The sequence below is a fragment of the Pelobates fuscus genome, chromosome 2 (assembly GCF_036172605.1).
Source record: "Pelobates fuscus isolate aPelFus1 chromosome 2, aPelFus1.pri, whole genome shotgun sequence".
Classification (NCBI taxonomy): domain Eukaryota; kingdom Metazoa; phylum Chordata; class Amphibia; order Anura; family Pelobatidae; genus Pelobates; species Pelobates fuscus.
The window spans coordinates 256,422,272-256,436,023 of NC_086318.1; the positions used below are offsets into that span (position 1 = coordinate 256,422,272).

General features: G+C 45.4%; 1 protein-coding gene across 1 annotated transcript in view; it reads right to left on the bottom strand.

Moving 5' to 3' along the window:
- The window catches only part of LOC134586282 (deleted in malignant brain tumors 1 protein-like), a 178,199-nt gene that overhangs the window by 100,697 nt on the left and 63,750 nt on the right, over positions 1-13,752 (bottom strand). The window contains exon 7 of the mRNA XM_063441769.1: positions 2,336-2,556. Coding sequence (XP_063297839.1) covers positions 2,336-2,556 — 221 coding nt within the window. The remainder of the gene's footprint in view (positions 1-2,335; positions 2,557-13,752) is intronic.

Here is a 13,752-nt window from a genome sequence, read left to right on the forward strand (position 1 = left end):
TTTTAGAGTTCTGATCTACAACAGACGAGAAAATAAACTTCTTGGTGATACTGGAAGCAATACAACCTCTGATAAAAGGTTTTAAAGGGACACTCCAAGCACCATAACCACTACATCTCTCCATCGTAAGTAACCAAAACTGTTTTAGAACAGTTTGACTTCTTACCTGGTATCTGCAGGTCACCACTTCCCAACTCTACTTCATAAGCCTAATCCTAATTAGCGGGAAGCAGCCCCTGGCAAATCCCAAAATGGTTTGACTACTTATGTTGATGTGGTGCCAAGGTTTTCCTGATGCCATAACCGTTACAGCATGTTTTAGTGGTTATCATGCTAGGTGTATTCCTTTCTCACACTTTTCTTTCAAAGGACATTCCAAATCCAAATCAACTCCAGCTCATTGGACAGGAGTGACTGGGCTCTATTAAACCTTCAGGGGTTAAATCATTTTCCAATAGTCTAAGCCCAAAGTTGGTACTCTGGTGCCTGACACCAGTGCCCCCTGACTTCTTCCTCAGGTCTGTCACAGTATGAGAAAGATTGTGCCAGGCAGCTGGTGATAGGTCAAGAGCATCCACTGACACTCTCAGCCTATCACTGGCCACCAAATGAAAGAAATAGTATGTACATCCACTGGAATAATCTGATACTACTACTTACTATTTCATATAATTTTATAAGTTGAGTTGATATAATCCGTGTTTCATTAAACCATGTTAATTTCTACTCATAACATTATTGTCTGCAATAAAGCCATAAATATATTCCCTCAACCCCGTCCCAATGGCTGCCATATTGGGTACAGGGGCATTACTTACACAGTCCATTTAAAAGCTTGCATACATGAGAAGCAAGATCATGCTATTTCCTAATGCCTCATCATTGAGAGAATATCAATAGACCTCTATTTAAAAGTGTACATTCCTCAATTGCAGCATGTAAATATTAAGTGGAAAGCCTCAGGATTAAGGCTATGCATTATTAGTCTGTTAAGATGGTGGTGGTGGCAGCACAATTACTGGCCTACAATCACTGTGACAACCAATCACATCAATTGTATGCTGTCCAGTGCTATTATTGGCTATTATTGTCTGCCTGTGGAATGAGATAGTCCGTTAATAGGCAATCAGTACTGATGCTGGCCAGGCACGCATTGTGAAAACCACTCACTGTGCTTGCCAGGCATACATGACAAGCCATTAGTGATCACCTTGAGCAAGATATATTGAGATCATCTCGAAAACAAATATATATATATGTAGCCCAATATCTTGCTGCAAACCTCAGGGGATATTACTCTGAATTAGATTTCTGGCATCCTACTGATTTCCAGGAGGTTAACATTTCTGGGCTCTTATCATGAGCATGGGGAAAATAAATACGTCCTCTACAAGATCCACTGTTGGCAACTCTCATATTTACCAGCACTATGTCCAGAATTAGGTAAGAGATGCTATTGCGCATTATGCATTTCAATAGAATATTTAATACTTACCTATCAAAATACTTTTGAATATTTTGTGTTTCTTTTATTATTATCATCATTAGTATCATAATTATTATTATTACTATTACTACCATATTATAGTATTCCATTAAAAGCAGCCAAAACAGCAATCATAATCTTCCACAAATAAAATAAAAAAATAAATACAAATAAATGCTGAGCAAAATTAAAAAAATGCTAAATAAAACCTAGCACTTACACTGTTATATACATTTTAAACCAAGTGTTTATATATGTGAATGCTATGGAGGTTGTGACTTCAGCCATTCACCACAGAAGATATCAAATTTGGAGTGATAAATTTGTATTTTGCTTATGAAAAAAAGTCCAAAAAATTAATGAATAATGACTAATAGGATGTTGTGCCATGTTCTTTCTCAGTCCTAAACTCGTCAAGTGTGTCAGAAAAAAACAAAAAACACCCATTGCAAGTGTTGAGTTCAAACCTCTACTGCAGATACAGATGTAACTCACATATTAAAAACTCTAATGGTTATCTGAGCACTATGTCAAATTCTTATGCATTTCTAACTCTCAAAATTACTTATGCTTGTTTTATACAAACTAATAAATCAAAGTATATTTTGTTGAAACTTTTATTTTAGATTATGAAGATCATTATTTCATCTGTACACATGATCTTTTTTATTTCATTATGTGTACACATGTATTAGGGTTATTAAACTGAAAACTATTAATACAACTACTCTATAGAAAAGACAAAATGTGCATTATAGTGTAATCTAAAAGAAAATGTAATTTAATAACAAATTAACTACCTGGAGGTGTACATTGCCGTATAATGTACTATAAAACATGTTACTCTACCTGATGAATTTCCGTAAATTGATGTGAATCGTGCCTGGAATCCATTCAATTCAACAGAATTATCACTTATGAACTCTACACCTATGATGTTAGAGGATGAGTAAAAAGTATAATTTCCAGAACCACAAATTAGTCCAAGCAGAGATGAATATTCAGGAATGCCATCGTATATTGCAACCCAGTCATAGGGACAGTAATTATTATTTCCACTATTCTCCAAACTGTTAGAAAAAAAGAAAATACATAGTGTGTGGTTCGTATAGGCTAAAAAGGCAAAGATGATTCAAATGCCTAATTGTTAATTGCAAATCAAGAATCAGAGAAGAGGGATTCATGACACAGAATTTTTCAATTTTGAATGACAAGCAAAAACTACGTCTTTATTAAAAAATTATTTGTGAAAGTGACTGTTACTATATTGTCTAATTGTATTAAATATTTGATTGCTTTTGATTTTACAATATTAAAGATGGCCTTTTTAATACACCCTATCTTCCAATGGTGGGAGGTATGGATCAGGACAAAAAGGAAGGGGCAATAGGAAAAGGATAAGTATACCCAGAAAGTGAACAATAAATCATAATTGGTCGTATTAACCTGACAAGTCGTTATAAGGGCAGATTCTGGATTCTGGAGGGTCCTGCTGGAAATGGGAGATTTGTGAGGTACACAATACACAAAATCACTCTCTCATGTGCTACTTACTGTATGGATATGTTCACTGTGAGATACCGCTCTGTATTAAAAAAAAACTTTCCTGTCGCTCACTAGGCTCCGTATAACGCCCTATACATCTAAAAAAATACACTGCTCAAAGTGATATTCACTGTAATAAACTTGCTACCTCTTATCACCTTTCACTTGTTTATGTAATATTCACTGCAGTTCAACTTCTTCCATCCACTTGTAAGTATTGCTCACATTTACATCATGACAGTCTGGGGGCCAAACTATACATTTCATATTTTTAAGACTTAAAATAAAACATTAAGGGAGCTTGAGGAACCAAATGTTTTTGTAAATATGTATTGCATTTAAAAGGAGAGACCCAGTTCACTCTCTCAGTGTGATGGAGCTAGTTGGGTCTGTCTATGACATGCAAGATCTCACACACCTTAGTCAGTGCTGGATTAAACACTTATTGGGCCTGGTGCAAATGAGTATGATGGATCTAATTGCAGACTTCTACAGACAGAAAATACGAAGACAGCCATTTTAAGCCTGCACATACTCTATGTCAATATCTCTTGTATCCCTCAACTCAGTCTATCCATCCATCTTATAGGCCCCACTGCTCTCATCTCTTTTGCTAATCACAATCCTCACTTCTTCACCTTTCTTTTTACCTTTTTACTAGTAGACAGACGCCTGCTCTTGATATGCAACCTTGGATAGAGAAATAGGTGGATGTAGTGAGTGTAGCAGATAAAGGGATATTTTACTACAAGAGCATGTCAGTGTGACGAGACCAATCTCGCCACATTGCATTGGAGAAGTCTGGTTGCCCACCTGTTGCCTCTGGACTATGGCCCCATGTTAAAAAGCTTGATTTTCCCCTGCAAAGACATGAAAGCCGGGTCCTTCGGTACTTGCCCTATTTGAATAGTGATACCCCAGATAGCTATGCCATGGAGCCCATTTGTATAATGAAAGACTATGTGAAAGACTTTGGCTCCATGGCAATTGAACTGTATGTATGAGATCTGAGCGTCATTCAGTAATAATGTGCGCTCAGATCTAAGCTATCTGGGGATATGTTGAATGTACCTGTTTTATGCAATGGCTGCAGTTATATATTTTTATGTATTTTATTGTCTTTTGCTGCCATGTGTTCAGTGGAGTTTTGCCTCTGTCCTTGGAGATAATTGAATTACTTCCCAATTATCTCCAGGATAGAAGGCTCTGTGGAACTGGTTTTGGGCAGAAAAGCCCTGCTTCATTTGGTCACAAATTACTATGATCTATCTTTTAAACCACTGGACCAATTTGTATGATTTTGACGTATGTTTGTATTTGGAGTATGCTGATTCTGATGTAACCCCTTTTATGCCTGGGGGTGCTGTTACAGTGAGTAATGGATTTGTTGGTGTTTCCAGCTATAATTGACTGGCTTACATCTGTTGGATCCCTACCATTGTGCTTTATTGGCACTATGCTAAAAAAAATAGCAAATATCATTGATCTTTTAACTTTTTCAGAGTATCAGTGAATTCAGCAGCAGCACAGCAATTTATGTTGCCTAGTAAAATGACCTAAAGGTCTAAATTAAATAGATTAAAGGCCCACTATAGTGCTAGGAAAACATACTCGTTTTCCTGGCACTATAGTGCCCTGAAGGTGCCCCCACCCTCAGGGTCCCCCTCCCGCCGGGCTAGATGGAGAGGAAGGGGTTACATTTTACCTTTTTTCCAGCGCCGGGCTCCCTCGGTGCGGGGAACTCTCCTCCTCCTTTCCCAGCCATCAGGTGAATGCGCATGAGTGAGAAGTGCGGAAGCGCCTCTAGCGGCGGTCAATGAGACAGCCACTAGAGGCTGGATTAACCCTAAAGTAAACATAGCAGTTTCTCTGAAACTGCTATGTTTACAGCAGAAAGGGTTAATCCTAGAGAGACCTGGCACCCAGACCACTCCATTAAGCTGAAGTGGTCTGGGTGCCTATAGTGGTCCTTTATAAATATTGTTTTATTAAAATGGTTGCAGGGTAAACAATTCGCAGTTAGGCTATGAGCAGTGCGAAACACGCAGGTTTCAATCGTTCAGAGTCTCGTTTGAGATTTTGAGATGCGCAGATCTCTAAAGAAGTAATAGTAGTTGAGACTCGCAGGTCTCTGAGCACAATAGGTTTCAAATTACGATATTCACAAAGCATGTTGTAGATTAATTAATTACAGTCTGTCAGGTGCATCAAGTTAGCTATGTTCAGGCGGTTTGTAATCGCTCGCTCTGCGTTATGATATTGTTTGTGATCTTAGGTCCTATCGTTCACTCATTCTTACAGGTTGTAAGTGTCTCTCAGTCTTTAATGTCATTCGTCAATATTGGGTCTAGAATGGGGATAATTGGAGGGGTGGGGGGGGGTCGGTAAGCGTGTCGTGTCCTTTAGTAACCCTCTTCCCGTCTGTAAATTCTATGGCCCCTTCTCAAGATGCCGATTGGCATGTGTTTGGGGCTGCGGGAGGGTGACCTTGTACTTTTGTGTGTTCCAGTATAGGGTTTGATCCCTAGGGTCAGTGCGTCTGTTAGTTCGTTCTATGAGTTCCCCTCTCAGTCTCCTCCATCATCTATATGCATTAATGTTGTAATGTTGTAGTGTCGCTGAGGTAGGTGCTGTGTGTTATCTCCTTCCAGCGTGGTTCCTCTTACCCTGGTTCTTGTTTAGTCTGCCCCCTGGCAGTACAGATTTCATTTGTTACTAGTGTGATTCTGCATCTCAGGGGGTCCTAGATAGATCCCCCGGGCACTGGTCTCATCCGCAGGGGCTCTGAGGCAAGGTAGGGGTGTGGGAGGGCCGGAAGGGGGTGTCTTATTTGGGTTTTGGGATGTCGTGCGTGTCTCGATTCCCTATGTGTCTTGTCTCCTTTCTCCCTGTGTCGGTGTATGTGTTAGGTACATGTACCAGGACCCCCACATTTCCGTATGTCTGTTGCTTCTTCCCAGTAAATCAGCGTATTTTGCTTCCGCTGCGTGGATTTCTTCTACTCTCTGTAGCCATTGCGTGATTGTGGGTGGTTGGGTGCTTTTCCACATTGTCGGAATCAGGGACTTGGCTGCATTCAGCAGGTGTCTCGGGATAGATTTCTTGTAGTGTGCGAGTGGTTTTTCTGTGAAGTGAATCAGTGCGGCTTCTATGCTGAGGTCTGGCATATCCCATAGGATCTTGACCAGTTCTTGTTGGATCTCATCCCAGAATGGTTTTATTATGGCACAGTCCCACCATATGTGTCTCACTGTTCCTGACTGGGTTCCGCATCTCCAGCAGGTGTCTGGTGTCCCCGGGAATATTCTATGTAGTAGCGAGGGTGTGCGGTACCAGTGTGAGATCAGTTTGAAGTTGACTTCTTGGTATCTTGAACTGATCGAGCTCTTGTGCTGAAGTATGAGTATCTGCTCCCATTGAGCATCTGTGTATGTTCTGTCCGTGAGGTCCTCCCATCGCCTCTTGAAGGCTATGTTCCGAACCCGGTCTCCTATTATAATCCGTTGGTATAATATGGATACTCTCCCATCTGCTTCTGGTTCATTCACACACAGGTTTTCGAACCATGTGATGTCTCTGTGCACTGCCAGTCTGTTTGGCAGATTGTAGTAAAAATGTCATAGCTGCGCGTAGCGGAACCTGTGCATGAGTGTGGGGGTGTCGGTTCCGGTCCATTCACGTATGTTCTTCAGCCCTGCGTTGGTTAGCGCCTCCTTCAGGGGTAAATAGCCATCTCCCTCTGCTGTCGGCAAGCGCTCCTCGAAAGGCCGCCGCCTAGGTCAATATTATTCGTTAGTGGGATCAGTGGGCTCGGTTGGGGGGATATGTATGTTTCTTTGCTCATTGTGGCCCATGTTTTCAGCGTTTGTGCTATGGGCGAGGTTTTGTCGATGTTCAGGGTTTCCCTCTGGGTGTGATGCCATACCTGTGAGTGCAGGGTTTTGTTTGTGCTTTCTCTGTCTAGTGTCACCCAGCGTTTGTGTTGAGGGGCCGCGTGACAGTCCCTTATCCGTTGTAGGGTAGATGCGTATTAGTATTTGCAGAAGTCTGGCAGTGCTAGGCCTCCCCACGCTTTGGGTAGGCATATTTTATCGTGGCTAAGCCTCACTCGGTTCCCCTTCCGGACATATCTGCTAACCGCTGTCCTCAGAGTTGTGAAGAATTCCGGTGGTAAGTGCCAGGGTATGGTGTTGAAGTAGTAGAGGAGTCTCGGCAAGATGTTCAAATTTACTACTGCTATGCGACCATGCCAGGAGATGCAGTCGTAATTCCAGGTTATCTGGTCTTTCTGTATTTGTTTGAGGAGCAGAGCGTAGTTCCGTGTGTAGGTTTCCGTTGGGTTGCTTGAAATCCAGATTCCCAGGTATCTCATCTGGTCTTCGCAGCTATGAAAGGGGTATGTTCTTTTGACGTGGTCCCAGTCAGATGTTGGTGCCGAGATTTGTATGGTTTCGCATTTCGTGTGGTTTAGTTTAAGCCCCGAGACTCGGCCGTAGCTTTCAAACTTGTCCATCAGCGCCGGTAAAGTGTGTCTCGGGTCATCTATAAAGAAGAGCATATCATCTGCATAAGCCGCAACTTTATGTTCCTGGTCTTATATTGGAATCCTCGTATGGCTGGTGTTCGCCTGATCTTGTCTAGGAACGGTTCCAGTGTTAGGGCAAATAAGAGTGGGGATAATGGGCAGCCTTGCCTGGTGCCGTTGCTAATTAGGAATCCATCCGTGAGTGTTCCGTTGACTCGGATCCACACGTTGGGGTTGCAGTATAGTGTGTCTATCCACGCAAGCATCCCTCTCCCTAGTCCAACTTTGTTGAGCGTCGCCATCATGAATTGCCTTCTCACTCGGTCAAACGCTTTTTCGGCGTCCGTTGAAAGTATAAGTAGATTCTTATTTTCTCTTTGAGCTAGGTGTTGGATAGTAAACGCTCTCAGAGTGCAGTCCCTAGCTTATCTTCCCGGTATGAAGCCCGTTTGATCCGGGTGTATTAACCTGGGCATGTAGGGTTGTAGTCTGGTTGCTAAGATCTTGGAGAATAGTTTGACATCCGCGTTGGGGAGTGAGATAGGACGGTAGTTCCCGCAATTTTCTGGGTTCTTGCCCGGTTTTGGTATGACTGTGATGGTGGCTGTCATTGTTTCGGGGTGGAATCTGCCTCCGTCTTGGAGTTGGTTTAGTGCGGTGGTTAGACGTGGGATCAGGATGTTGCCAAATTTTTTGTAATAGCCTATTAAGAAGCTGTCTGGTCCGGGCGCTTTGCCATTTTTTGCGGCCTTGATTGCCATCCGCACTTCGTCTTCTGAGATCGGTGCTTCCAGGAATTCTGCTTCTTTGCTCGAGAGCGCGTCGGGTTGGAATTCTTGTAGATATTGTTCTACCTGCCTGTTCTCTTCGCTTTGGCGTGTTTCTGTGTGGTTTGCGTGTATGTTGTACAGTTTCGTATAATATGAGCGGAGTTCGTTAGCAATTTCCTCCAGGAACTGTGTGAGGTGTCCCTTTGAAGTCTGTAGCGCCTGTACCTGTGCTCTCGCTCGTTGGCCTCGGATCAGGCGGGCCAGCATTTTGCCACCTTTGTTGGCATGTAGCTAGTAGAAGGCTTTAGAGCGTTGTAGTGCTCTATGGTGTTTACGGTCAATGAGCTCCGTGAGTTGTCTACGCGCTGTCAGGAGTTCCCGGTATTGTGCCTCTAGCTGGCTGCGTTTGTGGAGGGTTCATTATTTGGGCCGTGAGGTCCGCTATTGCTTGCTGGTTCTCTCGCTTTTTGCGTGACGCGATCCGAATAAAGTGTCCCCTGAGGACGCTTTTGTGCGCCTCCCAAAGTGTTATTTTCGACATATCTTCTGTGGCATTTTCTGCAAAGTATTGGTTCAGATGGTCTGCTAATTGCGTCTGGACCAGTACGTCCAGTAAGAGCGATTAATTTATCCTCCACGTCGTTCGGGTGGGTCTGAAGAGTGGGGAGTCCAGATGTATGGAGGATTCGCTATGGTCTGCCCACGGAGTGGGCCTGATTGCAGCCTTTTTCAGGAAAGTGAGGCCTTCTTGTTGTATGAAGATGTAGTCTATGCGCGAATAGCATCTATGGAGGGGCGAGTAGTAGGTATAGTCACGGTCATCTGGATGGAGTGTACGCCAGGTATCCACCAATCTCATGTCCTGGAGTGTCTTGCGAATCCTTCTGATCGCTGCCTGTGCTATTGAGCTGTGTCCTGTGGATGAGTCAGCGAGAGGATCTAAGGTTATTTTAAAATCTCCCCCGAGCACCAGAATGCCCTCCATGAAGGCGGCTAGTTTCAAGAGTGTTCTGCAGAGGAATTTGGCTTGGTTCTTGTTCGGGGCGTACACCGAGGCGAACGTGTATGTTTTCTGGGTTATCGTTCCCTTCACAGAAAGGAATCTGCCATCTGGGTCTGCGATTGTTTCGGAGTGTGTGAACTGTAGGTTGGTGTTGAAGAGGATCGAGACACCTGCTTTCCGAGCAGTTGGGTGATTACTGTGAAAGGTGGTATGGTAGTGCTTGTTTCGTAATCTGTGGTTATCTATGTCCCTGAGGTGCGTTTCTTGTAATAGGGCGATAGATACTTGGCGACGTTTGAGGTCCTGCAGTAAGTGTGCTCTTTTTTGGGGTGCGTTCAAGCCCCGACAATTTTGTGTAATGACATGGAAGGGTGCGGCTGAATATGTCATCCTGTAGGGGTGGGCCGGTATCTTCCGTGCGTGTGTGGATAGGTTCCTATGGGCTTATCTTCTGAGTTCCGTGTACTCTATCGGGGTCAGTATGCTCTTATTGGAGGGTGGGTTTATTAGTCCAGGGGGGTGGGGGTCTCTGCGGGGGATAGCCGGGTGGGCCAAAGGTCGGGTGTCGTGAGTAGGGGGTGGGACGGGACGGTGGTCGGATAGTGTGGTGAGTTAGTGGGTATAGGTGGGGGAGGGGGTGGTTGCCCCAGAGCCCCTGTGACTCAGCCTCGTGTCCGCTACTACATGGTGTTGGCTGGCTAAGGGTTTCTCCTGGTAGTTTTTTTAAAGGAGCCTTGCTGTTTGCGAGTTTATTTACTGTTGTCTAGTGGCGTTTCGTGGTCGTTCCCTATGTCGGTGTTCTCAGTGAATGGAGTACCTGTGTAACTGGGTTGGTTGGCAAAGCCAAACCGCCACTTAGTGTATACTAGGGCGGCAGGGCAGTGTTCCCCCCAGTAGTCTATGTATACACAGGGTTGGGTCGGGGTCGTGGCCCCCTAACCGTTCACGTCTTCCACTTAATACGTGTAAAGTTGGTTGAATTATAGATTGTGGTCTGGTAACGTCAGCCGTCCTGAGTCTCCCGTCCCAATAGCGATTGGTTGTATTTGTTGCGCTAAGTCGCTATATGTGTCTGGTCTTGGTTTGGGTGGTAAGAGTTCTCACCTCATGTGCTCCCTGAGCTTCCCTCAGTCTTCCCAGGTGTGGTCTTGTGGCGTCTTGTCTTTGTAATCGTGTGGGCGTTTGTGGTGGGCATGCGACTGGGGTGGCTCGTCTCCGTTATCTACTACGTTTGGGTGGTCCTGTGAGCTACGTCCTGACCAGTTAGTGGCAGTGCTTCTCGTGAAGGGGGGGGGGTGTCAGGCAGCGGGGAAGGGAGGGGGGGTGGTAGAGGTCATCCATAAGATATTTGTCGTTTAGGCGTCCTACGGTGGCTATTATAAGTACTTTTTCTAGCTCCCTGTCACCGCCAGTTCCGCGTTCGCTGCGGCCCCCCCTTCATATGGCATCTCCTTTTGTCTATCGCTGGGTTTTGTAGCTACCAGTTTCTCCCCCCATCCACCTCCGTCTCACCCATGTCTAATCGAGGCCTCCCCATTGACCTGTACACGTGGTGACTCACCCCATCCCCGTCTCTTTCTCAAACGGTATGGGTATCTCTATAGCTAAATTATACAGGCCTTTCGTGTTTAGGTAGGTTGTCACATGGGGCAGGTGTCTAGCGTCAGGGTCTGAATTGTGGTCAGGCTATCAGAGGAGTGGGCCTAGCCTCCTGTTTGCTTGCCCTGTCAGGGCGTGGTTTCCACTGCAATCGATAGGTAAGCCTTATACAATTTACTAAGTCTAATGTGTAACAAATGGAAACCTTATAACATTAAAACATTTTCACCTTTGCGCCCCCCAGTTTGCTTGTCCGTTTGTTCGGGTTTGATCAATGACCAGGATCAGCGTCCCATCTCCACCCCTGTATCCCCTCCACCCTAAATGTAGTGTTATCCCGTTAGTCCCATATTAGTTGCGTTATTCCCCACCATTTATTCCCAGGTTCTGTTTGTGCGTGGTGAATAGCGTAGTACTTATCTGGGTACTGGGGGTCGCGTCTTGCATCTGGTACCGGTAGAGTCTGCAATCTTATGGGGCCCGCAACAGTCTTTATCGTGAGGGGGGTGGAGGGGTCCTCCTTGTCGGGGCGGGTGTGCCCCTCTGCCATTATTCTTCTGGTTCTGCAGGGTCCAGGTGTCTGCGTGCAGTGGGCCACCTCGGTGATTCACCTCTGCGGCGTCGCTGTGGTTTCGGTGTTTGAGGTCTTGGCCGTTGCTCTAGAGGTCTGAGGACCCAGTCCGTTATCTCCGTGGGCGATAGTTCCAGGCAGTGTAGGAATCCCGGGCTTTCCTCCGGCCAGCGCAGAGATACCCATTCGTTCTGGTGTCTTGCGAGTAGGGCAAAGGAAAAATCCCCTCTTGTAGGGGATATTTCTCTCTCTGAGAAGGGATGTGATGGGACGCAGGGCCCTGTGCGCTTCTAGCGTGAGCGGTGACAGATCCTGGAACAAGGCCACATCAACCCCACGGAATCTCCATAGCGGTCTCGTGCGGGCTTTCTGCATTATCTGCTCCTTGTGCTTATAGTGGTGGAGGCAGCATATGGCATCCCGTGGTGTGCCATCTGGTATCCTGGGCCTGTTTGCCCTGTGGGCACGGTCAAACGTCAGGTCGGCAGGTAAGTCTTCCCCTAATATGGCCTGGAAGAGGGCCTTCAGCGTGGCCTCAATATCTTCCTCTGCCTGTGGTTCAGGTAGGCCGCGCACGCGGATGTTTGAGCAACGGCCTCTATTGTCCAGATCTTCTGTCTGCCGTCGTAGGGCTAGCAACATGTTTCCCTGTCTGGTGACCGCTGTGGTTGTGGTTCCCGCTCTCCCCATAGCTTCCTGCATATTCCCCTCCAGTGTTTGGAGCCTGCCGCTGTGCGCAGTAATTTCAGCCCTCAGGGCTGTTACCTCTAGGTGGATCGCCGCGTGTAGGTCATCTGACAGAGCTTGGAGGTCCGTTTTTGTGACCATTTGTGCGGCCAGCGCTCTGATATCCGCGCTGATATCTGTTAGTGTGGGGCCGGCTGTCTCTGGGGGTTGCACGTGGTGCAGCGAGTCGGCCATTGTTGCGCCTGCCTGCTCGCGGGATGCGGTTGCCGGAGCCTGCAGGTAATCGTCCATGGGACCTGCCTGGGAGCTTGTAAGGTTGCTCCGGGGTGTCTGGGAGCCGTCCGGGTGTTTTGTGCATCCCATTTCCAACCCTCCCTGCTCGTTTAGCGTGCTAATTGTAGCTTTGGGAGACGGAGCTCTCAGCTTAGGCTGCCATTCTCCTCGGTGTCCAGGCCACGCCCCCCTATAGTGGTCCTTTAAACATGATTCCCACTTCAACAGTCTAGAGCTAAAATAATCTTTTCTAGGACTGCTCAATAAAAGTTCAGTTGTAATGTACATCCAATTAAAACCTAGATTTTATTTAAAAATCATAGCTTACCAGAATTTCTGGGTGATTCGACTTTCATTTCATATATAGCAATGTAGAGATTGGTATTGGAATACAAGGTGCTTATGTGTCCCCTGATGAGTTAAGACTAGTGAAAAGCGCATCGTTGTTTTATGTTTGTGTACTTAAATAGCCAGATTAAATATTATATTTAGGGGGAGGTTTAAGATCGCAACAATATCAGCATTCTTTTATAGATGCGATTATTTACCACTGTGGGAGGTCTTCACTCATTTCCTCTCTATCCTCATTTCCATTATTTAATCATTTTCAAATATAAGGCTCTTCTCTATCTTGCTTAACATATATACATACCTTATATAGGTAATAATAATAGATTGAAAGTTTTATGAGCGATCCATTAGCATTCAGATAATGAGTTCTGTTACACCTATTCCTTTCTAAGATTTTTGTTGGGGTTCCACATATTTGTGAACTCGAGCTGATAGCTCAGTTCAGTTTAAGATGTGAAGATGTCAGGATCGGGACAGGGATCCAACACGCAGAGTACAAACAGTAGCCAGATACGTATACCGGACCTTAGAATGGCCGGACTAACGTAAGTAGTACAGTATAGAATGGTCAAAGACAAGCCGAGGTCGAGGGTAACAGAAGACAGGTAAGCGAGAGACAAGCCGAATCAAGGGTAACAGAGATAAGCAGAGTAAGGTAAACAAGCCGGGTCAAAACCAAAAGGGATAATAGAATACACAAGCACTGAGTGACTAGAACAAGCTAGAACCACGACAGGGCAATGAGCTAATGAACGAAGCTCTGTTAAATACCCTGTTCAGAGCAGTAACCACGCCTCCGAGGCGTCCTGATTGGTCCTGCAGCAATTGAGTGACAGGTCATTCCGGAGGAGTGTCCTGATGACAACTTCCTGCCTAGATGCTGTAAAAGGCAGTCACTCCCTCGCGGCCGGCCTTGCATGACCGGATAGACCGTGGGGAAGG